At 39.6% G+C, this 23597-nt stretch overlaps 1 protein-coding gene across 3 annotated transcripts in view; it reads right to left on the bottom strand.

Annotated features, from left to right (window-relative positions):
• The window catches only part of LOC119905011 (polymeric immunoglobulin receptor-like), a 94298-nt gene extending 71284 nt beyond the window's left edge, over positions 1–23014 (bottom strand). The window contains exons 1-8 of one of the 3 annotated variants that reach the window (XM_038721671.1): positions 22935–23014; positions 20591–20926; positions 19801–20133; positions 19484–19558; positions 15204–15302; positions 14192–14229; positions 13949–14107; positions 10424–11823 (exon numbers count right to left, since the gene is read on the bottom strand). In XM_038721671.1, the coding sequence (XP_038577599.1) occupies positions 11653–11823; positions 13949–14107; positions 14192–14229; positions 15204–15302; positions 19484–19558; positions 19801–20133; positions 20591–20926; positions 22935–22974 (1251 nt within the window). In that variant the 5' untranslated portion in view covers positions 22975–23014 and the 3' untranslated portion in view covers positions 10424–11652. Of the gene's footprint in view, positions 1–10423; positions 11824–13948; positions 14108–14191; positions 14230–15203; positions 15303–19483; positions 19559–19800; positions 20134–20590; positions 20927–22934 lie in introns of those variants that run through there. The other 2 variants (XM_038721672.1, XM_038721677.1) reach the window with 2 other exon arrangements.
• Positions 23015–23597: the final 583 nt, after the last annotated feature.

Below are 23597 nucleotides of genomic sequence, written 5' to 3'. Positions count from 1 at the left end.
TAGATTTATAGATTTAGAATAGATAGATTTTCTTTTCTTTTATAGACATTAAAAGTTTAGAAAGGCAGTCCTCTGGAAACCGGACTGCCCTCTGGGAACCACGCGTCCGGCATGCCTCTCCCGGCAACGCCCTAAGAATTCCGACCAGCGCAACGAGGCCTTTGTTTCGCTTGAAGCTACACACGCGAAGTGTCGCGACATCGATTTTTACCTCAGTTCCAGCAACTTTACTTCTTTTATTTTCTTTCTTTTTTTTGTTTTGTTAAAGTTATCAGTCCGTTAAGTTACACTGGTCTAATTCAGGAACGACCGAGTTCCCTTTTTAAGCTTTTTCGTCGAGCTAAGCCCACGGAGGTCGGACAACGCCACGTGGCTCGCCAGCAACAACAAAGGACGACTTAAACCTGACCCGAGACAGTGTCGGGAAGGCCCCACTGCAAGTTTCTTCCATAAGCCAGAGACGGACCCCGGAGAAATTCCCTTGCAGAGAAAGCGACTGGCAGACAGCTTTAAGTTCTGAGGTGAGTGTGAGGCCGTTTCCCAGCAACCCGGCAGGAAGAAACACAAGCAGTAAGACCAAAACCCTACATTCTGTGGTCAGTGATGTCCAATAGTTGCTGATCCATTTTTCTTTAGTCCAGCATATGGAATCTTTATACCCCTAGACAAATTTAACCGAGTTATCATCTTATTGCATTCGTTAGTTGCCATATGAGTCAAATGCTTCCCACAATCGAACCTCCATTCTCATTGTTCAGCCATTGTTTATTTACCCTGATGTATTTAACCACCCTTTTATATTGCTTTAGTTAGTTAATAAATTCACTGTAATCAAGGAATTGTGTGTGTTGCCTATTTCCACGTCCCTGCCAAGAGAATTGACCCTTTAGATATGAGACTGACTGATTGATTTAAGATAATTGAGCGATTATTAACTAACTGATCACTAGTAATAATTGTATAATTATTAAAAGCTACCTAGAGGTCCGGAGACTAGGATTATAACAACTCCGGTGGTGCCCTTTCTAAACGAGAGCTTTTTATGGTTTAATATATTTTTGAATATTAAAATTCATAATTGGGTATTAATTCTCATAAATTTATTTAAATTCATAGCTAAGTTAGACATGCTACACCCGTAACTTTAGTCCTGCTAGTGTTTACAGTTAACAGTTGTTCTGGGTCCTCTCCACTTCAGAGCCCTGACAGAGTTCTACCGGGAGCCGAATTACCTCCGAGGTCGTCTCCTCTCCAAAACAAACGGACCTGTGGCCTGTATTACAAAGCGAGGTAACTGGCTCCAGGTAACTTCAGGAGTAACTTTGTGGCGTCAGGTGTAAGTTCCCGATTAACCCGTATTACGAAAGGTGGATAGGTGCTCCGAGCAGGTTTTGTTCGTGGTTAACTCGAGGTTAACCTGCACGTGGACTACACACCACATCTGTACTCAGTGTTAATGATGAGAAGTAGGATATAATATAGGCTCTAACGCTTGATAAAATATTTTTAGATTTCACCCTGACTTGTGCAGCTGAAATGAAGTTGACAGCATTACGTTCATACAGCGAGCACTGCAGCCTCTGTGATTTTAGAGAGGAGATCTTAATTCATTAACAGGATAGTTTCTTAGATGTAGCCCATCTGTAGGCTATAATTGAATTATCCTAAATGTTTTCACATATTTAGATTATTCTATTTTACGTATACAAAAAATACAGAGCCAGGGTGAGGGTTAATAAACCGAGAAAAAAAAACCTAGATGAAAGTGTTTTTACACAAATTTACAAGAACCAAACTCGGAAATTCCTCAAAATGAAAGTCACAAAAAATCTAAATCACTCTGGTGTTTTCTTCTGAATACGCCCGATCTACGGCAAAGTCTCCGAGGTGCATGATAGTAATAGTGGGCTAAACTCACGAGTATTTCCTCACTGCTAAATCCGATTGCAAAGTCTACTCCTCTCCGCTGGATCCTTTTTTTCCTACAATTTACAATGGACCTTATGTGCAGTTGTACATTTGCATCTTAATTATTTTACACATAAAAGAAGACCCTGTACAATACATAATAGAGATTTGAACTACAATAAGAACAATGGGAAGATAATTAGGCTACAGATTTACTCAACATGATGCCAATAAGCCTCCCTGGCTTTGTCAGCTGCTGCAATATTAGATTTAGCCATTAACGTGTCTATAAACTCCTCATATCCTGACACTATCAACATGCATTCTTCTGGGGAAAACACAGATCATGCGCCATTGCAAAAACACTCTGCCTGCACGGCCGAACACACCTATTTTATGCTTTTATACTCCAATTAACTTAACACGAGGTTAACACAGACTCAACTAACCAACATCTTATCCACCTTCGTAGTACCGTTTAACTCCAGTGTAGGCGGTCAGAGTTTTTCAACCCTGAGTTTGCCTGATAACGCCGAGTTGAATAGGCTGAACTCCCTACGTAGTACAGGCCACTGGTCATTAACACATTAAAACACAGCCACATATCAACGTTAACGTTAGCCCTGTGGTGTGTTTGCAGCTAACAGCTGATCTTCATTTATCAACAGAGCCCTGCTGTTGTTTCACAGCTGTTTCCTGGTGAACAACCTGGCAGTATTTGAGAGCGATGTGCTCATGTTTTTTTCTCTTTATCTGCAGAATGCGGACCTGATGTGGCCCATTCCGCAATCAGACCTGCGAAACCGCTGCGTTTATTTTCTCTGTTCCTCTCTCTTTTAATAAGAGTGTGTTTATTCATATAGTGTTTCAAGCAAATTACTTCAATATATTCCATCCGTAAATTGACTAGCAGTACCTGACCTAGGTACTGTGCATGTGCAACTCCCAACAAAGATTGAATAGAAGTGTGAGGCCTCACTCTGTAGCTAAAACAGAGTGTTCACCACACAAGGTGAAAAGAGGTATGTAGCATTGTGCAGGATGTTGTGAGAATGAGATAAATGTGAAGAAAAGGAAGGAAGCAACTGGTTCTGGTTCTTGGGGGGACTTTATAGGTAGTGTTTGACTGCCTGACACATATACCTACACATATACCCAGCGCTGTTCCAAAGACTTCTATTCCTGTCATCATCACGCATAGACCAGTAAACCGAAATGTGCACATCCCACACAGAAATATTAGTAATCTCTTAAGGATTAGGACAACTGCACCAACTCCAGCACCCAGAACAAACTCATTTAAAATGGCTCTCTTCAATGTGAGATCACTTTCAAGTAAGACTTTTATCTTAAATGATTTTATCTTGTCTGTAAATCTAGATTTTATGTTTTTAACTGAATCCTGGTTGCAAATGAATGACTATAGCCAGCTAGCTGAACTGTGTCCGCCTCAATATGATTGCTTTAGTCAACCGAGGGTCAGTGGTCGTGGTGGTGGGCTAGTGAGCGTGTATAGGAAAAATTTTAAATGTCATCAAGTACGCTATGATGAATAAGTTCTCACTCTTAAAGTTGGAGGGCTGCAACCTATCATTTGTTATAATTTATCGCCCCCCAAAACCGCCTGGAGGATTTTTATCAGAACTTCCTGAATTTTTATCTACTCTGGTTTTAAATTATGACAGAATTGTTCTTTGTGGCGATTTTAATATTCATGTTGATGACCCCAACAATGTTAATGCAACTGACTTTTTAAATATGGCCACTTCTTTTAACTTCAAACAACATGTCAAAGGGCAAACACATAACCGTGGTCATACACTGGACTTGGTTTTTACCCTGGGTGTCAGCATTTCCTCTGTGGAATTAGTGGACATGACCATATCTGACCACAGATGTATTGTTTTTAGCTGCGATTCGCCTGTTACTCATGCCGCCTCACCAAGCTCCGTGTGTTGTCGCATCTTTAATGAACAGAGTGTTTCAAAGTTTTGCGCATTCTTTCAGAGCCAAAGTCAACACCTGTCTGATTCCAACACCAACAATCTGGTCGATCACTTCAATCATATCTGCTTGTCGTCACTAAATATTACTGCTCCTCTAAAGGTTAGGCCTACGTCTAAAGCTAGTAAGCAACCCTGGATAAATGACAGCATTCGCAGCCTCAAAAGGGAATGCAGGAAAGCAGAGCGCAGATGGAAAAAATCCAGTCTCCAAGTCCATTACCTCAGTCTGAAGGATTTATTAATTAACTACAATAAATGGTTAAGGATGCGAGAACACACTATTTTTCTGAACTCATTACTACACATAAACACAATCCCAGGTTTCTGTTTAAGACTGTGGATCAGCTGGTAAACCCAACCCCTCCTTGTGCCTCAGCTGGAAGTAATGATGACTGTGAATTGTTTTTATCTTATTTTACCAATAAGGTGGTGTCAATCAGAGCCTCTATTACCCCCGTGGACTCTTACTCAGAGGTCCTCACCAGCAACAACAGAGTTTTAACCAGTTTTATCCCATCGACTTGTCTGAGCTTTTAAAAACAGTATCACAAATGAGAGTGTCCTCCAGCCCACTTGATGTAATACCTACAAAGTTTTTACTGAAAGTAATAGATTCTGTTGGGCCCCATTTGATCTCTGTTTTCAACAGCTCCCTATCTACTGGTTGTGTCCCTGATTATTTTAAAACAGCTTGCGTGAACCACTTTTAAAGAAACCTGGTTTAGATCCCTCCCTCCTACAAAATTTTAGACCACTTTCAAAACTGCCTTTTATTGCAGAGATTCTAGAAAGAATTGTGTCCAAACAGCTGCTCACTGTGCTGGAAAATAACAAATTATTTGAAAAGTTTCAGTCTGGTTTTAGGAAGTACCACAGCACTGAGACTGCCCTGCTTAAAGTCACCAATGACCTTTTAATGTCTGCTGATGAAGGTATGTGCTCAGTCCTGGTACTCCTGGACCTTAGCGCTGCTTTTGACACCATTGATCACAACATCATGTTAGACAGACTGAGGCACTGGGTGGGGATCTCTGGTACTGCTCTAGAATGGTTTTCATCCTACCTGTCAAATAGGAAGTTTTGCGTGTCTGTAAACAACTATGTCTCTTCATTCTGTCCAGTTAAATATGGTGTGCCTCAGGGGTCTGTCTTAGGACCCATTTTGTTTTCCTTGTATCTGCTTCCCCTTGGACATATTATCCATAAACATGGCATTTCTTTTCATATTTATGCTGATGACACACAAATATACTTGCCCGTCAGATCCACAGACCCTGGAATGCTGAGTTCACTTAACAACTGCCTTTGTGAAGTTAAAAAATGGATGTCAAATAATTTCCTCCAGCTGAACTCAGACAAAACAGAAATCCTGGTCATCGGGTCTCAGCAGATGGCAAATCAAATACTGCCATCTGCTGGTTCCCTAGTAAATCACATTAAGCCTGTGGCAAAGAACCTTGGTGTTTGGTTTGATAGTAATTTAAATTTCGAGCAGCACACCACAAAGCTTGTTCAATCATGTTTTTATCAACTTAGAAATATAGCTAAAATTCGATCTACGTTAACTTTTAAGGACACCGAGACCATTTTACACGCCTTCATCTCATCACGCCTGGATTATTGCAACAGCCTTTTCACCTGTTTAACCCAAAAATCTATTGATCGACTCCAGACTGTCCAGAACTCAGCTGCCAGGCTTTTAACCAGAACAAAGAAATATGACCACATTACTCCTATTTTAGCTTCATTACACTGGCTCCCAGTATGTTTTAGAATTGACTTTAAAATTCTATTGATCACTTTTAAAGCTCTTCATGGCCTCTCGCCTTGTTATATTTCTGACCTTTTAGTCCCGTACACACCAGCACGTACCTTGAGATCCTCGGGCAGAGGTCTGCTGTCTGTTCCAGAGTCTCGACTGAAAACTAAAGGGGACCGAGCGTTTTCTGTCAGGGCCCCGAGGCTCTGGAACAGCCTGCCCGAGGAAATCAGGTCGGCTGAGTCGGTGAACTCTTTTAAGTCCCTTCTTAAAACATACTTTTATAGGAGAGCTTTTCCCGATCTTATTTGACTTTATTTTATCCCTTTTATTTTATTGTATTTTACTAATTTTATATTAAATTTTCATGCTCTTATCTTTTTTGTATTATTCTTTACACTTGTTAAAGCACTTTGTAACTTGTTTTTGAAAAGTGCTCTACAAATAAGGATTATTATTATTATTATTTATAAAAGCCATATAGAAAAATTATTCACCTGTGCTTTAACTGTGATGGCCTGTGTTTTAAGACTGTTTATTGTTGACTGCTTAGCTCAGATCGCAAAAGTACAAGGTTAAAGTAAGACGTTTTGTTTGATATACTGTTTTATATTTTAGTGTGTCTCTGCAGTCTCCTGTGAGCTGATCTTTGCTCGACCTCCGGAGACCTATGCTTGTACATGATCATATTTCAGATTAGACGCTGATGTCCAGTAAAGAGGAAGTGAAAGTACGCTCTTGCTGGCTACTCGACCCTTTAGATAAATAAAAACGGTCTCCCTGAAGACTTGTATTTTGAGTGTTGACATGAACTGATTTAATGTATTCTACATTTGGAGTGATGCTTATTTGTGTATGCATTGAAGATTATGTCAGAGAAGAGATGTTCATTTATTTTGTTTGAGAAGTGAGGCCTATTATATTTGGCCTTTATGCATTAAACAGTTAAAGGGTTATTCTAACATGATCTATAGAGACCTGCATGATATATTTTATTACCTTATTTGGAAAATAGTTTGTGAACTGAGGCAAAGGGGTGTTGCAACTACTGAACAGAAGGACCATCTACCCATAAAAGGAAAAGTAATGTAAAAAACAACCTATGCTGTAAGTACCACGGCCATTATTGTGTCACAGTCTGATGCAAAGAACATTGTCGCCTATTGTAAACTCTGTGCAACCGGCAAAAAGCTTTCAACCGCAAACATTTCTACATCTGATTTATTGAAGCATATGCAGAAGCAGAAAGAAACTCCGGCAGCTGCTGTCACTGATGCTTGGACTCATCAGGAGAGAGTGGCTTTAACGTAGCGTTATGCTACTGCTGAATACTGCTCTTATAAACAGGCTACACGTGCAAAAAACAGCTGTGTAAAAGTCGGGATTTACTTGCTTTATTTTTTATTTCAGCCGCTTGTGTTAAGAAACGTTAGGCCTAGGCTATGCTTTGTAAAAAACACACTCCTTGATGCTGTCATGAATATGATATTAGCTAAAAAGTCGGGAGAGACTGCTTTGTTTGGGGGTGAAGGAGAGGTAATGAAAGCAGTGTTTCCCATAATTAGCCTATAAATTAGATAATTATCAACGCTGATTGCCACATATTGATTTTAATTTTTTTTACTATGCGTATTTAAAATCATATTTAATATTTACTATTCTGTCCAAACCCCCCTTTCTGTCAGCTGCACCTTAATTTTACCTAATTTTCCTTCCTCAATTTTTATTTTGAGGAAGTAACAATGACCATGTAGTAACCTATATGTTTAAAGAAGAGGTTCACATTTTTTCAAGTCTTTCCTAAAACAACACTTACAAGTCAAGTTCCTCCCTACATCTCTGAGTTGATACAGTTTCATACTCCCACCCGTAGTCTGAGTCATCAGGTCAGAGGTTGTTAGTGGTTCCCGACACTCATTAAAAAACCAGAGGGGATCGTTCATTCCGAGCAGTGGCACGTGCTTTGCATACCTTTCTGCGGTGTGTGAATTCTGTTGATTCTTTTAAAAAACAAGTGAAGACGCTGCTGTTCAAGCAGACTTTTAGTTAGACGTGGGGTTTTATGGTTTTTTATTTGTATTTAATTTTTGTTATTTTACTTTGTTGTATTGGTATTACATTTTATTGTGAAGCACTTTGTGATTTTTATCTGTGAAAGGTGCTATACAAATAAACTTTACTTACTAAGTGTATATGATGTTTAAGCATATGTTATAGGGAGGGGGTATGAATAACTCAGACTGAAGTCTCATATTAACTTCAAATAAACTTTAGTAGTAACTTTTACGCAGTAGAAGAACTTGAATCTTGTTCCTATTCACTTCCACTAAGGGATATATCAAAGAAGGACTACTAATAATCCTTTAAATGTACATATGGGCATGTGAGGATGTGTTTTAGGAAAAACAGTGAATGTATCCATTAAAGTGATTCATAACTGACTCTGACCATCATGTTTAACAAATTAAAGGACTCATCAGAAACTGACACTACTGACCAATCAAGAAACAAAAGAAAAATGACATAACAAGAGAGAGAGATAGAAATCCAAAGTGAATACTCACAGAGGAAGAAGAAGCAGATCAAGGTGTGACGGACTTTCATGTTGAGGCTCTGATGGTTTACTGCTGCCACTCTGATTTCTTCACTGACAAACCAGGAACTTCTTACTTTTCTAAATGAGGGAGTCCCTCCTCCAAACCACACACAGCTCTACTATCCTCCCGCCTCCATCATCTATATTTCTACTGCAGGGTCTGAGGTAACTACCCTGCAACTGTCATTGTGACCTCATTGTAAGTGAATTCATTGGCACATTTTTCTGATGAACCTGCATGTTCTTCAGGATTTCTATACAGTCCAAGATTATACATTTTACTGGGTATTGTGTGCATTATTGAGTTCCACAATCTTTTTTACTTAGCCCCAGCATCACCTATTACTATCATGGGATTTAAATTTAAAACTTGTTGGGTATTATTCCATTTATGCAAAGGCCATCTGACAACAAAATGCCTTATGTAATCAAATTAAAAATACCAGTTGCTAATTTACATATAGAACTATTATTAATCCGGCTTTTCTGTTTTAAATAGCACACACAACAATAATAATAATAATAATAATGATGCTGATAATAATAATAATAATAATACCTTGATTTGTATAAGGTTTACACTTAAGATAATTTTGACTGCTTCTTGGTGGGAGAGTGTTATCCACCTGAATACATTAGTATATGACTGAGTTGCAGTGCTCAGTGAGACACAAACAGTATCATGTGTGCTGTGTGTGTCCGGGTGTAGAGAAGGTTTGGTTCTGATCCCTGCCGTCTGGATCGAGGCTCTCGTAGGTGCATTCACACGTAGAAACTGCAGGACAGTTCTTATAGAGGGCAAGTTACAAACAAAAAAACCAAACATTTGGACAGAGAATGAAAGCACAGCTAAAATACCTTGGCGGAATAATGAGTAATCAGCCATGGCAGCTAACCAACCGACAACGCCATCTCAGGAGCTACACTCCTAGACGTCTAATGATCTAGTGAATGAACTAGTATTAGCACACTGTGGCCTGTAGGTTCACAAAACTTGCAAACAGCAGGAAACTACTGCTGTGTATTTCTAAAATTTTATTGGCTCACCCCTGAAATGCAACTCCTTCCACTTCCCCACCTTCATCATGTGTTAGCATTGTAGTTGTTTGTGAATTTGTTTTTTCTTTATTTTCATTATTTTATTTAGGGGTTGTACCAGAATATGTTAAGATGCTTTAAATTTGATAAAACACCATATTTTTTGTGCACATTGCTGCAGCCCCTCTTATTACCCTGTGTTGACTGCTCTGTTTTAGCTACAGAGTGATGCCTGTCACTTCTAAATGATCTTGGCTTTTTCAACACGTTGTGTTTACAAACTTGTCGCAGCTGATTGGGTAACACTGAGAGACGCCCACCAAGCGGAGAAAACAAACCTAGAAGCCCATAGCAGAACGTTGCGCAACGTTGCAAGGAAACATGTCGTTCAATCGAAAATGTTGCAAACTCGCCTCTGGTTAAGGACTACTAGCCAATCAGAAGCAGAGTAGGGCGGCTCTTGACAAGCCGGTAAACCGGCTCCACTTCAGGCCCTGTTCAGTCAACTCAGAGTATGAACCTGATGGAAGCGCGTGCGTAGAGATGAAGAAAAGCCATCATGAATGGAGCTCTGATGCTACACTCACCATGGCAACAGGTAAAAAGGTATTAAAGGCAGAGCCTCCGTTTTAATTTTAAGCCATAAATATGAATGCGTGCCAATGCAAACCATGATAGGCTATTAATGTTAAAACACAGGAGTGGAGGAAATATCAATATATTAACAAAAATACATTTTATACAGTGTTGCTCATTCATCCTCCCAGACTGGGTTTCAATAATGAATGATAAAGTGCTGGAATTCTCCTACAGCCCATTACATTCATTTAATATATTTATTCAGCTGTAGCCTGATGGGACAAAATGCCGGTGGCGATAAATGAAGATGAAAATATTAATCGAACAAATTAGACATAGTTTAGGCAGATTGTAACAGTGACAGTCCGACTCAGTAGGTTAGCCTATTAATGATTTTTTTAGCAGTGGAAAATGTGTCTAGGTTCAAACTGACTGTGAAGTTTTAGACGTCTACTTTACATTGATAAAATCTTGCTCATTTTGTATTAAATGAAATGCTGTCAAAACACATTCAGACTACCAGCAGATAAAAAAAACTCACTTTTAAACGACATTTATTTGTTTCAGCTGCACAACAGTCATCCTCACTCACAGATATTCACATTAGCCACATTATCTCCAACTTGTTAACTACAATAGGAATGTTCCAGTGAGTGCGACTAAAATATGAAATATATCCCCGAAAGTGGAACTATCAAAAAAACAGATGACCTTGGGCTGTTTGAAATGTTAAAGGCAATTTTCACTATTTTCTGACATTTTATTTAATCTATAACCATAATAACTGCAGTCTTAAAACCAAACGTAAGAAAAAAAGGTGTGACATTGTTTAAGTGAAAGTGAATAGTTGGGTAAGTTCGTGTCCTTCATTTTCCTTCCTCAATTTTTTTTTATGGAAGTAACTTGTAATGAATATTTTAAAGGATAAGTTTGCATTTTTTCAAGTCTGTCCTACAAGTTTTTGTACATTGAACAATTTTTTTTCTCTGTAGTGTTTTTTTTCTGTCTATACTGGCTTTATTAAAGAGATAGAAGAAGAAGATACTTTTATTGTCACATACACATTGCGAAATTCGTTCTCTGCACTTTAACCCATCCCTCAAGGGAGCAGTGAGCAGCCGCTCGATTCTCCATTATCTTTATGTCTGCTGCAGGGTCTGAGGTTAGAGGCACATTTTTGAATGACTCATTTTTACCAGTATGGTCTCCAGTATGTCACAGTCCAAAATAATACATTATACATGCATTAATGACAAACTTCCTTGCTCTTCTTATTCAATATAAAAAGATGAACTAAAAATCAAAGTAAAAAAATCAATCACAGGCTGATCCAACTTTATGACTTTCATCAACTCATAATGTCTCAGTAGTGTGAATGGCACGCCCATCAATCTCTGAGCATGCTCCTGATGAGATGGCAGGTGGTGTCCTGGTGTCCTGGTCTCCTCCCAGACCTGGATCAGTGCATCAGTGAGTACCCTGCTAGGGTAGCTATTAAACTGCTGTTAAACTTACAGATCTGGGCAGGACAGATTGGACAAAAATTCCACAAATGCGTAAAAAGGAAGTCACAAATGTAACGTGACCCGCAAATTGACTGGAAGAGATCCACCAATGTGTGAAAACTGTTTTGTGTGTGAAAATGGATCCACAAATGTTGAAATAACACTTTGTATGTGAAATAAAAAGATGTATGTACAGATAAAATTGTGCGCATTTGCAAATCACAACACAAATATGTTATAATATGTTATAATAATGTGAAGCTAAGTAACAGAGTAAACAGGTTGATCATCAGTATCGGAGCTCGTCTCTACCCGTGGAACAGAGTAGACAACATTATTGTCGTCACCACGGAGGGCTCTGGTGGACGAGCCAACGGTCCTTTTGGAAAAAATCACCTCAGAATAGGTGAGTTTACCCAAGTAGTCTTCAGCCTAGAAAAAGAAAACAAAGCATTTAAAGACTGTTCTTGTAATAATCTTATACCCAAAGTCCATCAGATGTAGCTGTGCTACTCTGTCTGCGTTGCTGCTCTAATAGTAACAGAATCTGTTGTTTTGCCAACATTTTTTGTGTTTTATAAAAAGATAACAAAAACATTTGCAGTTTGCTGAGATGCTTTGTCAGTGTTCTTTATTCAGTTTAATTAATGTTCTACCACACACTGTATCTGTATTTCCTGCATTAGTGGTCCTGGGTGACACTTTAAAAAGCCCTGCTCTGGTCATTTAGATGTCATGTAAACATAATGAAAATAATATAACCAGTACTGTGTGTAACAGATTTCTAACATTTCGTGTACGTGACTGGCTAACAATGCTTAATAGGTTTTAAAGAGCACCCATTTACACATACAGTAAAATCAACGGCTCTTAATCTGAATATATTGTAGAGTCTGTGTGCTGTCTGTCTATGTTTTTTGTCCGCTGTTACTGTCATCATTTACTGCATATTAATATATTACAAACCCAAAGTATATTAGTGTGTCACTATTTTCTTCCTACCACGAATTTTGACTGAATGTCCCAAATTGAGTAACCTCTACACAGGTCGGTCAGCCCATCTCCGGACCAGGCCGGCCACTGCCAACTGGGCAAATGCTTATCATTATTATTATTATTGTTTAGGGCTGGGCAACTTATCACGTTAACACACAAAATCATTATTATTTTGAAAGCTCTGAATACACATACAGTCAAACGATGGGTCACAGGAGGGGCAGGATGTTGATCAGCCTGCAAATCAGCCAAACCAGCAGTAGAGGAAGGCTTTCGCAGACTACGCAGGATGCAGCGTGTGGGAGAAGCAAGATAGCACTCTGTGAGTAAACGGCAGGTGCTTTATGGATAGTAACCATTACAACGGCTTCTGTGCACTACACAGCTGTAGCCTATTTAACTTAAGTTATAATTATAGGCTACATAACTTCACCTGATAGACCTACATCTAGTTTTGCGGGGATGCTCAGCCATGTGAATTCCCTCCTCTTGATGTCCTATTTAGTAAACAGTAATAGTTTCTGGAATCTCACTGCGCCTCAGGTACAAAAAGTTCAAGTCAATTCAACTTCGGCAGCGGTCTGGTGTGTGCGTGAGGCGAGCACAACGTGCCCGCTTGTCGCTACACCTTGTTCTCAACCACTTCACCTTACATAGACCGTTTCTGCTGCTGCCTGATAAAATGAAAATGTTTCTGCTGATGTTAAGACCTGTTCAGAAACCCCCCCTAAAAAACTGGACTCTGATGGTAACTTGTTTTAACAAACTAGATAAAGGTAATTCCCTGGCAGTGGCAAATAGCTTTGGTTTGATTTGATGACATTAATGTTTAAGTTGAGATTTTCAAGAAACATTTTACTGCTACTGTGTAAAGGGTTTATTTGTTTAAAGTGTTTGCAAACCACATGTTATTGCAGTTTTGTGTATATAGCAGTACATTTAAATTAAAAGTGCATAATACACAACTTTAGAATTCATTATTCAATTTTGCGTATACCAATGCGATTAATTGCCCACCACTATTATTATTATTATTATCACCATCATTAATATTATAACCATTACCTTGTCAGCCTGGAAAAACTATTTATTTATATATATTGAGTGTTTCCCACAAAATGACAAAAGCGCATATTTTATATATATATATATATCTCATATAGTTAAAACTTGAGATTGAGTTTTTTTGTTTTTGTTTTTGAATGATTCTTAGTGTCTGTCTGTCTGATGTTGAATGCATTTCCTTTCTCATGAAGCATTTGCAAGCGTTGTTTACATCCACATGTACCCTACTGGCCAGCAGTCTTTTTCATTCTGTCTTTGCACATTGCTACAGTTCCTGGCAGGTTACCACCTCCACCTGTCAGTGTTGTATTGAAGTACATTCATAAATGTGTCTTTAACATCTTTAATTGTCTTATTTTTAGATATTCGAGGGAACCTGCAGTGACAACTTGTGGCGGTTATGTAAAATCAAACTATTACCATGTTTTTTATAGGATGCAGCCTAACGCTGCTGTTTTCTGAGCCCAAAGCTAAAATCCTATAACTTTTTCCTTACTGTATTTTGAAATCTGGATTCAGAGACAGAGCTGTAGTCATCAGTGGATTCGGGAGTTTTTTGTTTGGTATATTTGGCGAGAGGGTAAACTGAAGAGATTTCCACAGGAGCAGATCTGCTGTGTCTGTCCTCTCTGATGTTCTCGTACACTTGGTTGGTCTACAGGAGGAGAAGGTTTGATTTGAATTAATAAGAGCTAGTTTCACAAAAAAATAATGAAACTCAGATGTTCATCAAACTCACCTCTGTGACAGAAGTGTACTCTGTTTCCACTGGAGCTTCTGAAAAACAGTTTATTCATAAAACGAAAGTTCACTACACTGATGAAACATCTGTCTTAATAAAATGGAAACAAATACGGATTCTGTAAATGCTCCGTACTTGTATAGCGCCTTTCTAGTCTTTTCAACCACTCAAAGCGCTTTTACACTACATCTGCATTCACCAGTCATACACATTCATACACTGAGCCTAAGTGCTCAAACAGAATCTAAAATTCACACTCATTCATACACTGGCGGAATAGCCGCCAGGGGCAAATCGGGGTTCAGTATCTTGCCCAAGGACACTTCGACACGCAACCAGGGGCAGCCAGGGATTGAACCACCGACCTTCCGATTAACGGCCAACCCGCTCTAACTCCTGAGCCACAGCCTGGATTCTGTTTTACCACAAAAATGAAAACATCCCCAATGACTGGTTCAAACATAATTTCAGCCAATCATTAAAGAGATGTCCCATCCCTCGAAGTATTTAGACTTTCTAACAAACCAAATTTGAGGACACTACCATTGTAGCTAACTACGTTTTTCTGTATCGGCAACACTAACATGTCGTAAGCAACCTGATTTGTCGTCAGGTGTGGTACGGGATGAAGTGTTTGTTTTAATTGTTTGCAGAGCTCAATGTGATACAGTATATGCAATGATAGTTGGTGTTGTTACAAGGCACAATGACACCCAAGCTAGCACCTGTTGCCCTCTGTGATAGCAACAAGTTAAAGCTTCTTGGTTTTTGAAAATTTTTACAATCTTTATAATTGTCATTATTCTGCTTGTTTTTTAGTCAGTTCTCCTAAGTTTAGATGTTGTTAGTTGTTTCTGCAATTTTCAATCTGACTCCTGGCATTTACTTCTGTGCACCTAAAATCTCACGGTGTGAGAAAATAAACTTACAAAAGTAAATTTACATGGAAAGAGACAAAGTTGCCTGCAGTGGTTGCCTGCCGGGCTGTGTGTGTTTCCTGTTGCCTCACCCTTGGGTTTAGAAGACCTCTTCCTGCAGTATATCACCACAGCCAGTAATAATAGGATAACCATTACGGCCAGAGTCAGACCGACAGGCAGCCACACATCTGTAATAGATTGAGGAGAAGAACAAGTTTACACATTGACACACACACCTCAGGGTCAAGTACTGAGCTCTAAAATGATATGAGGTCCCTGAAGGCATGCATACATAGACATATTTAATTTCGTATACATTAGCATACACATACTAATGTCCTACATACATAAACACCTATATGGTAATATGATGCAATGTACAGTTTGAATGGGAGTTTCTATTTGAGTTGGCAGGCTGGTATCATCAAAAGGTGTATGAATAATACAATGATTTCGAAGTGTAAGTGGTATTCCAACACATTTTTTTGCCATTTAGACTGTATTGACTTCTATTGTGCAGAAACAGAGTGACATATTACACCCACTGCCACAGATAAAATCAGCGTATGTGGTATATAAATAGCCATTAGAGTCTGACACTAAGGTGGTGGAGGGGTGGTCAGGTGGATAGTAAGTTGGTCCCAGACCCAGGAGGCCGGTGTTTACACAACATTAGATTTACATTACGTTCCGTTACGTAAGTTAGCGTTCCATGATATCACGTTGGAGTTGGACGTACTTTACTTTACAATGTCTATAGAAAATACTAATTTCTGATTGGCTTGCAGGCGTCAAATAAAATCATACAACAGCACACCTCAAGCATAGTTCCTACACTAATTTAGCCACTGTTCTAAATTAGTACTTAAGATATATCTACATGCATGCAACCAAAGCAACAGTATTTTCTGAAGATACTACATGCTAACAGTTATGCTAACTCTCACTGGCAGAAAATACTGAACCACAGACAAACTTTAAAGGAATAGTTTGACTATTTGGGAAAAAAATATTCTATTTGGACTTTTTTGGTATCTTGTTGTAAGTTAGATGAAAAGTTTGATACCAGTCTGATGTAGGGTGACCAGACGTCCCGAAAAATCCCGGACAGTCCCGAATTACAAGCCGTTGTCCCGACTCCTATCCGGTTTGTCCCCGAAAATTAGACCTAACATGAGTTTTGATTATTATTCATTATATACTGATTGTTGTGTGGTTCTCTTGCTCCAGCAGGGGTTGCAGGTTATCTATACATTGTGTCAACAGCGTTGTTATAGCAACAAAGTAAAACTTGTCGTACTCTTCTCCCCTCTTTGTTTTCTTGTGGTTAGTGGAAGTTACAGCCGCGAGGACAGGGAAAGTGTAGCTTCAGGCAGCCATGGCGGAGACAGCTGACAAGAGCGTTGCACAGACAGATGTGACACCGCACTGATGAAATGAATAAAATAAAAATCAGGTAAAAGATCATGATTTTCCCACTGTTACATACTATTTTATTACATTTAGCTGACGCTTTTGTCCCAAGCGACTTTCAATTGCTATATATGTCGGAGGTCGCACGCCTCTGGAGCAACTAGGGGTAAAGTGTCAGGGGCACATTGGTGGATGAGTCACAGCTGGGAACTGAACCCCAGTCTCTCACATCAAAGGTATGTGTCTTTTCCACTGCACCATCACCACCCCCATACCCTCAGCTGTTGTGTTTTTCCTATTGACAGACAAATGACTGCATGCACAAACAAAAATAATTATTTTTAGCTGTGTTTTGATTTTCACGTGTGTTAATGCTCATTGACACTGATTGTACCGGTACCCGAATTTCACATTCTCATCTGGTCACCCTAGTCTGATGTCTGTATGGAAGTGTTAAATTTGAAAGTACAGTTAGCAGCCAGTTAGTTTTAAGCATAATAACTGAAAGTAGGAGAAAACAGCTAGCCTGATTTTGTCCAAAGGTATCACAATCCACCTACCTACATATCTAAAGCTTACTATGTATTTACATATCTCAAATGTTAAATCTGTACATGAAATGAATGTGGAAGCTAGGCTAACCTGCAGCTAGCTGTTGCTTCATATTTAGCAAACAGATATGGTATCTATCTCTCATCTGACTTCTGGCAAAAAAGTGGATCTGATTCCAAATATGTCATACTTTTCCTTTGAAGTGGCTACATGTAGTCTCTTTTAAGGAAACAAATCACTTTTTTATTGCCTGAAGGGGTTATAATCTCACATAAAAACTATCCACTTGCTGTGTTTTTCTGTTAACTCTGATGGCCAATGTGCCTAATCCTATGTGAAGTGTTTGTTTTGTTAAGTATGCCGAGTGTATGCACTGAATTAAGACACCGAGAGCGGGCACATGCTTTGCAGGAACCTTTTTACTTCGAACCTTCGTGTCACCTTCTAAAACGTCTGTGTGTCACCGTGAGACTTTAGTTCCCTTTACAGAACACCTCCCCTCTTAAGTAAGAAGCAGGAGGGGTGATGAATGTAGTGAGGAGCTGGCTCTCCTCCGACAATGGGATCTGCCAGAAACCGGAGGTTGTGTCCAGCTTCGTGAAAACTTTTTCCCCGGCCAGCATGGCTAGTGTGTGGTCTACTGGTGGGAGAATGTGTCTCTCTCTCCAGGTCCACGCACAGCCGAATCTTTCCTGGCTGAGCCTTTGGCGCGACAACCATGCCTGCGCACCAGGGTGTGGGCTGGGTCACCTTTGAAATCACTCCCATGTCCTCCATACGCTTCAGCTCCGCCTTCACCTTGTCTCGCAGTGGTAGAGGCAGGCGGCGTGGGGATGACAGAGCATACGGGACAGCACCTGGCTCCAGTTCTATTTTGTAGGGCTCCTTTAATTTTCCCAATCCAGAAAACACTGTAGGGTACTGAGTCTTAAAATCCTCTTGCCGGGCTTGTACAGTGTGGACACGCCTTATTAGCTTGAGTGCTTATATAGCAGGAAGGCCCAGTAGCGCCTTAGTCAAACCTTCAACAACATAAATGTCTTGTTCTGTTGTTACCTTTTCGTGACTCAGTTCACCTTTAAAGCGTCCTTTTACTTCCAGTCTGTAGTGTCCGGGTCCATACAGCACTTTGAGTGGCGGTTGCAGTGTCCCATGCTTTTTAATGGAGTAGCTGCTGCTTGGAATTGCTGTAACACTTGCTCCAGTATCCAGTTTGAAAACAGTTGCTTCTCCATTTAACTACACTATCCACTCGTCCTCTCCTTCCGAGCCCACTTCTCCAAGGAAAGCAAAATCCTCCCACCTGTCGATCTGCATTTCTTTGCAAAGTGTCCCTTTTTGTGACAACTCCTGCACTCTGCATCACGGGTGGGGCAGTCCTTCCGCAGATGTTTCCTTGACAGTCCGCACCTGCTGCATTCAGGTGTCTTTGTATCGGGTTTATCTTTGGCCGCTTTGCGCCATTTCGTGTGTTTTTGCTGTATCGCTTCAACCTATCCGGTCGCTTGCTTTGTCCCTCGCAACACTGGCTGCTTTTTTTTCCACTGCTGCACTCTGTCTCACTCTTGTCACGGCTTGAAGGCGTTCACTTGAAACTCTGACGATTGTTTATCCAATCCTGATGCTATTCTGTAGCGTTCGAAGCACTTAATCCATCTCGGCCATTCGCTAGCATTGGAGAAGCTGAACGTGCCTGGCGGCGCTAGCTGTGGAGCTAACTGTTGCGCCATTGTTTCTCCATCCATCTTCCTAACTTTTCCGGGACGTTGTTTTGCTTAACAGGTTTAGTTCGTCTTTCTACTGTCTTCCACCTCTCCGTTTTTCTTCTGACACCATGTTTTGTTAAGTATGCCGAGTGTATGCACTGAATAAAGACACCGAGAGCGGGCACATGCTTTGCAGGAACCTTTTTACTTCGAACCTTCGTGTCACCTTCTAAAACTTCCGTGTGAGACTTTAGTTCCCTTTATAGAAGAGTGTTAGCTAACGTTAGCATGGATCTGTAACGTTAAATTTAGATATATTGCCTTTTAACTGATATTCAGATACACCGCTTCTTCATCCGCCTTTCTGTTTCTGTTTAATGGAGCGAAATCTTGTAATAATTTAAACAACTGTATGTTTGTCCACATGTAGCACCTTATGACCAAAGCAAATTCCTCTAAGCTCTCTGACAAGCACTTTAATAAACTCATGTACTTGCATAAAAACATGCAGATCTGTTGTAGGCCTACATACACACATTAACACACACATATGCAGAGATAATGCACTAATTCTGATTACACAGCTTTGACTGGGATCTTCTCCATAGTCACTGGCTGAGAGGCTTTGCTATGTGCTGGAAGGACAATTACATGTCCTGGCTATCAGTCACAGTCTATCAAACACTCTGTGGATGTACCTCGAAGTGGTGCTGTCTCAATCTGATGCAGGTCAGTCTGAGAAATCTGTGTTGTTGGTATGGAGGCTGATGGGTCTGATGTTGAAAAAAATGGTAAAGTCAATTTTGGTTTAAAGTAGTTGGACCTGTGAACAATAAAAACAAGACGAAATCCTGATGATAGAAATGAGCGTACAGGCTGTGGCTGTGTGTCAGCTGAACTGTTTTAAATGAACATTTATCACAGTGATGAGGATTCATCAAGATCAGCAGCTGTCAGTGAAAACTTTCTTCAGACCTCCAGAGACATGAGCAAACGTTTCCAAGTTGAAACTCACCATCTGTGACAATAATCTCAAACTCCCAGTAGGAATCTGGTGATAAATGTCTGTCCAGACCACACCTGTACCGTCCTGAGTCAGACTCTGTCAGCTGTGTGATGCTCACATACACAGATACATCTGTCAGAGATCGTTGTGTATATCTGATGCTGTATCTGCCTCTCTCAGCTGTGTAACCAGTTGTTTCAACAAGAATGTCTTTCTCTTTACATTCTTCCTTGCAGAAATACCTCCTCCTTCCAGAGACAGTAAAGGAGCATCCAACTACAATATTTCCTCCAGCTCTTGTATAGAGGGATTTGTCTTCAGGAGGACTTCCATCCAGCAGTGCTGTTGAAAAGATGAACAATCAATAGTTACTATCTGTACTTAACATGATGCAGTCTGATCACAATAATCACAGTTTCAAATGTGATCCACAGTTACACTGGGAGCTGCCCAGTTCTACCAGTCTGTGACTGATTTGGATTCTTCCAGCAAAGATTCAGAGCATCATAATCTCAGCCTCTGCACACAATATGATCATTGATCAAAGTTAAATATAAAGATTGTGTGTAACCACACCTGTTAAAGAAAACAGTCTCTTCAGAGTCACAAAGTTTGAGAAAGTATGAAAACTATTGTTCAACCCACAAAAAATGATGAATGATGAATGATGAGCTTCTGCTCCTGATGTTAAATTCTTAATCACAAATATATCACTTGAAATAATAAGTATCTATGTGTACATTGAAGCTTTTATTCAGACAGGAAAGAAAATTTTTCATGACTTTTAGTAGAAACTCACCATCTACAACAATGATTTCAAACTTGATGTTTGATCCACCCAGACCACACTTGTACTGTCCTGAGTCAGACTTGGTCAGCTGTGTGATGCTCACAAAAACATATTTAAAATATAAAGAATATCCTCCTTCATATCTGATGCTGTATCTGCCTCTCTGATCTCTGACATCAGTTGTGTGAATGAGGATGTCCTCTGGTTTACATTCTCTCTTGCAAAAGAACATCGAGCTTCCAGGTGAAGAAAAGGAGCATGTAACTCTGATATCTCCTCCTTCAGTTCCTGTATAGACAGATGGGATCTGGGCATTGGTGAGACCAGTGTTTCCATCCTGCAGAGCTGTTGAAAAGATGAACAACAATAGTTACTGTCTGAACTTCCTGTAAGATGCTGCAGTCTGATCACAACATTTGCGGCTTCATATTTACCGTAAAACTTCAATTAACAGCCGAGTCCCAAATAGCCGTTTATCCCGTTTACTGGCCTCATGTGGATAAACATTTTGATAAATAAACGCAGTTCCCTGGTCTGGTTTTTATAGTTATAGTTCTTTGGATGTAAAATCTCTTAAACCCTGTGGGGTCGCCCGTTTTAGCTGCTTATAAGCTGCTTAGATCATTAATACAAATATTAATGTTTAAACGTATGATAAATATGTCAATATGAACATGCTACACATTGTTACATCGGTAGTTACGTACTGTAACTCCAGATTCTATGAGTATAGGCGCAGCCCTCTAAGGCTATTGCTATTGGGTCTTTCCCCTATGCACGCCTGCGCAGCACTCACATAAGTTGTCCACGCCCACCCACAGCGCGGGCCTCGTCCTCGTGTGCACCTTGTATACATACAACAGTGAGACCTGGCCATTGACTCCCATAGTGCCTTTTCTTCAGCACTGAGAACCAAGGCCCAGTGAGGCCCACTGCTTAGAGGGCTGCACCTATACTTGGAGTTACAATACGTAACTACTGTTCTATTTCACCCTCTATGGCTATCGCTAGGGGGTTAGAGGCGAAGCAGGATGACACAAACCCACTAGCCAAGAGCCATATAATGACTCACCCGCTGTCCATGACATTGTAGTCGGTGTGCACACAAGCACCAATGGCTAAACATGGGTTTACCCATGTGTAATAGGCAGGGAACCGGAAGGGGGGCCCCGCAGCTATACAAATGCAGGTTTGGCCATGACAGGCGTGGCTATGACTAAGCTGCCTGGAGGCGTTGCCATGATGGCGGCCGAGTGGCATGACTTGCTTAAAAGGACTTTGATGTTACTGTTGATATTTGTGTCATTTTAGCCATCATCTTTTATACTTCCCTGCATAGATAAAGGTTTCAATCACTCAAATTAAAACTTGTAAATTATAAAAAGTAGCTGAGTTCTTTTAGCTGTGCAACTGTTGTGGATATCTTTTGTTATTTTCTCTCTTCTACTTTCTTTGTTCCTTTTTCTCTTTTCATACAACAGTGAGTCATAATAAAAGGATAACTCTTTGCGCAATCTATCTTCTGTTACACTCTTTCTTCCCATTTATCCGAACACTGAACTGACTGAGTGTATTTACATCAGAGCTTTAGCAGGATTTGTTAGATGTGTAAACATCATAGATGTTTTAATGATATAATGATGATGTAAATCAGTTTTTATTTATCCAAGTTCTTAAATTAGTGCAGTTTTTGTTTCTTTTAGTCTGTAGGTTGTGATATCTTTTTGTAAAATCTACTACATACAGAAGTTATTTCAAATGTGAACCTACAACAAAGTCCACCATAAAAATACAACACAAAACAACAAAACTGCACTTTCTTAAAGTAAAGCTGCAACAATTAATGGCAACTATTTTGATAATCAATTAAATATTTTAGTGGTATTACAAGCAAAAATGCCGGTGCTTGTTCCAACTTCTCAAATGGTTGGATTTGACTCTTTTCTTCATATATGATAATTAGCTACACATTTTTAGATTTTGGGAAATTTTAATGGACATTTCTTATTATTTCTCAATATTTCATATTTTCTGACATTTTATTGACAAAACGATGAATGGATTTACATATGAACTTTTTGTTTCTGTAAAGTTATTGTCAGCTGTATCTTCATTTTAAAGTAAACTGATAATAACAAAGTAACTGTGTAAGATTACGCCCTTCATTTTCCTTCCTGATGTGCAGTTTATTTTGAGGAAGTAATATAAAGAACTTGTATCAAGTGTCTCTGATTATCATATTTAACCATATAAAGGACTCATGAGAAACTGTTACACTACTGACCAACAAACAAATTAAAAAAAACATCACAGTAACAAGAGAGAGAGACAGAAATCCAAAGTGAATACTCACAGAGGAAGAAGAAGCAGATCAAAGTGTGACGGACTTTCATGTTGAGGCTCTGATGGTTTACTGCTGACTCTCTGACTTCTTCACTGACAAACCAGGAACTTCTAACTTCTTTAAATGATGTAGTCCCTCCTCCAAACACAACACAACACACACACACACACACACACACACTACTGCAGGGTCTGAGGTTATCTGCACATTTATGTAGGCTACGTAGTAACACGTCATTAAAAGTTATTGTTAGTGAATTCATTGACACAGAGATGAACCCCTATGGTCTTCAGTATGTCTATACCGTCCAAAATTATACATTTTATTGATCCTTTCTGTTCATTATTGAGTCCAGAATGTCTTGTTTTCTTAGCCTCTGTCTCATCCATTATCCCGTACCACACAAAGGCCACACTGTTAAAAAAAAAAAAAAGTGAAAAAATAAGCTGTCAAGCTTTTTGGATGTAAGGAACAGCAAGCTAGTGTAGATCATCTGCCTTTTGCTTATTGCTCACACTAAATGGAAGAGCCGGTGACCATACCAATTATTAAGGGAAACTTACTTAATGTCTTGCTGACCTTGGATAGATATACTGTTGATTTTGTTTTCCGTTGTTTGTGTTTTTCAATTGAGCCAAGAACCCAAGTGGTTTCTTTAGGTCATCCAGAGGT

This window comes from Micropterus salmoides, unplaced genomic scaffold, assembly GCF_014851395.1.
Source record: "Micropterus salmoides isolate LMB-PRFRI ecotype aquatic unplaced genomic scaffold, ASM1485139v1 Ms_hic_scaffold_16, whole genome shotgun sequence".
NCBI classification, from domain to species: domain Eukaryota; kingdom Metazoa; phylum Chordata; class Actinopteri; order Centrarchiformes; family Centrarchidae; genus Micropterus; species Micropterus salmoides.
The sequence above is the reverse complement of the archived record's forward strand: the minus strand, read 5'-3'. Positions and strand labels throughout refer to the sequence as shown.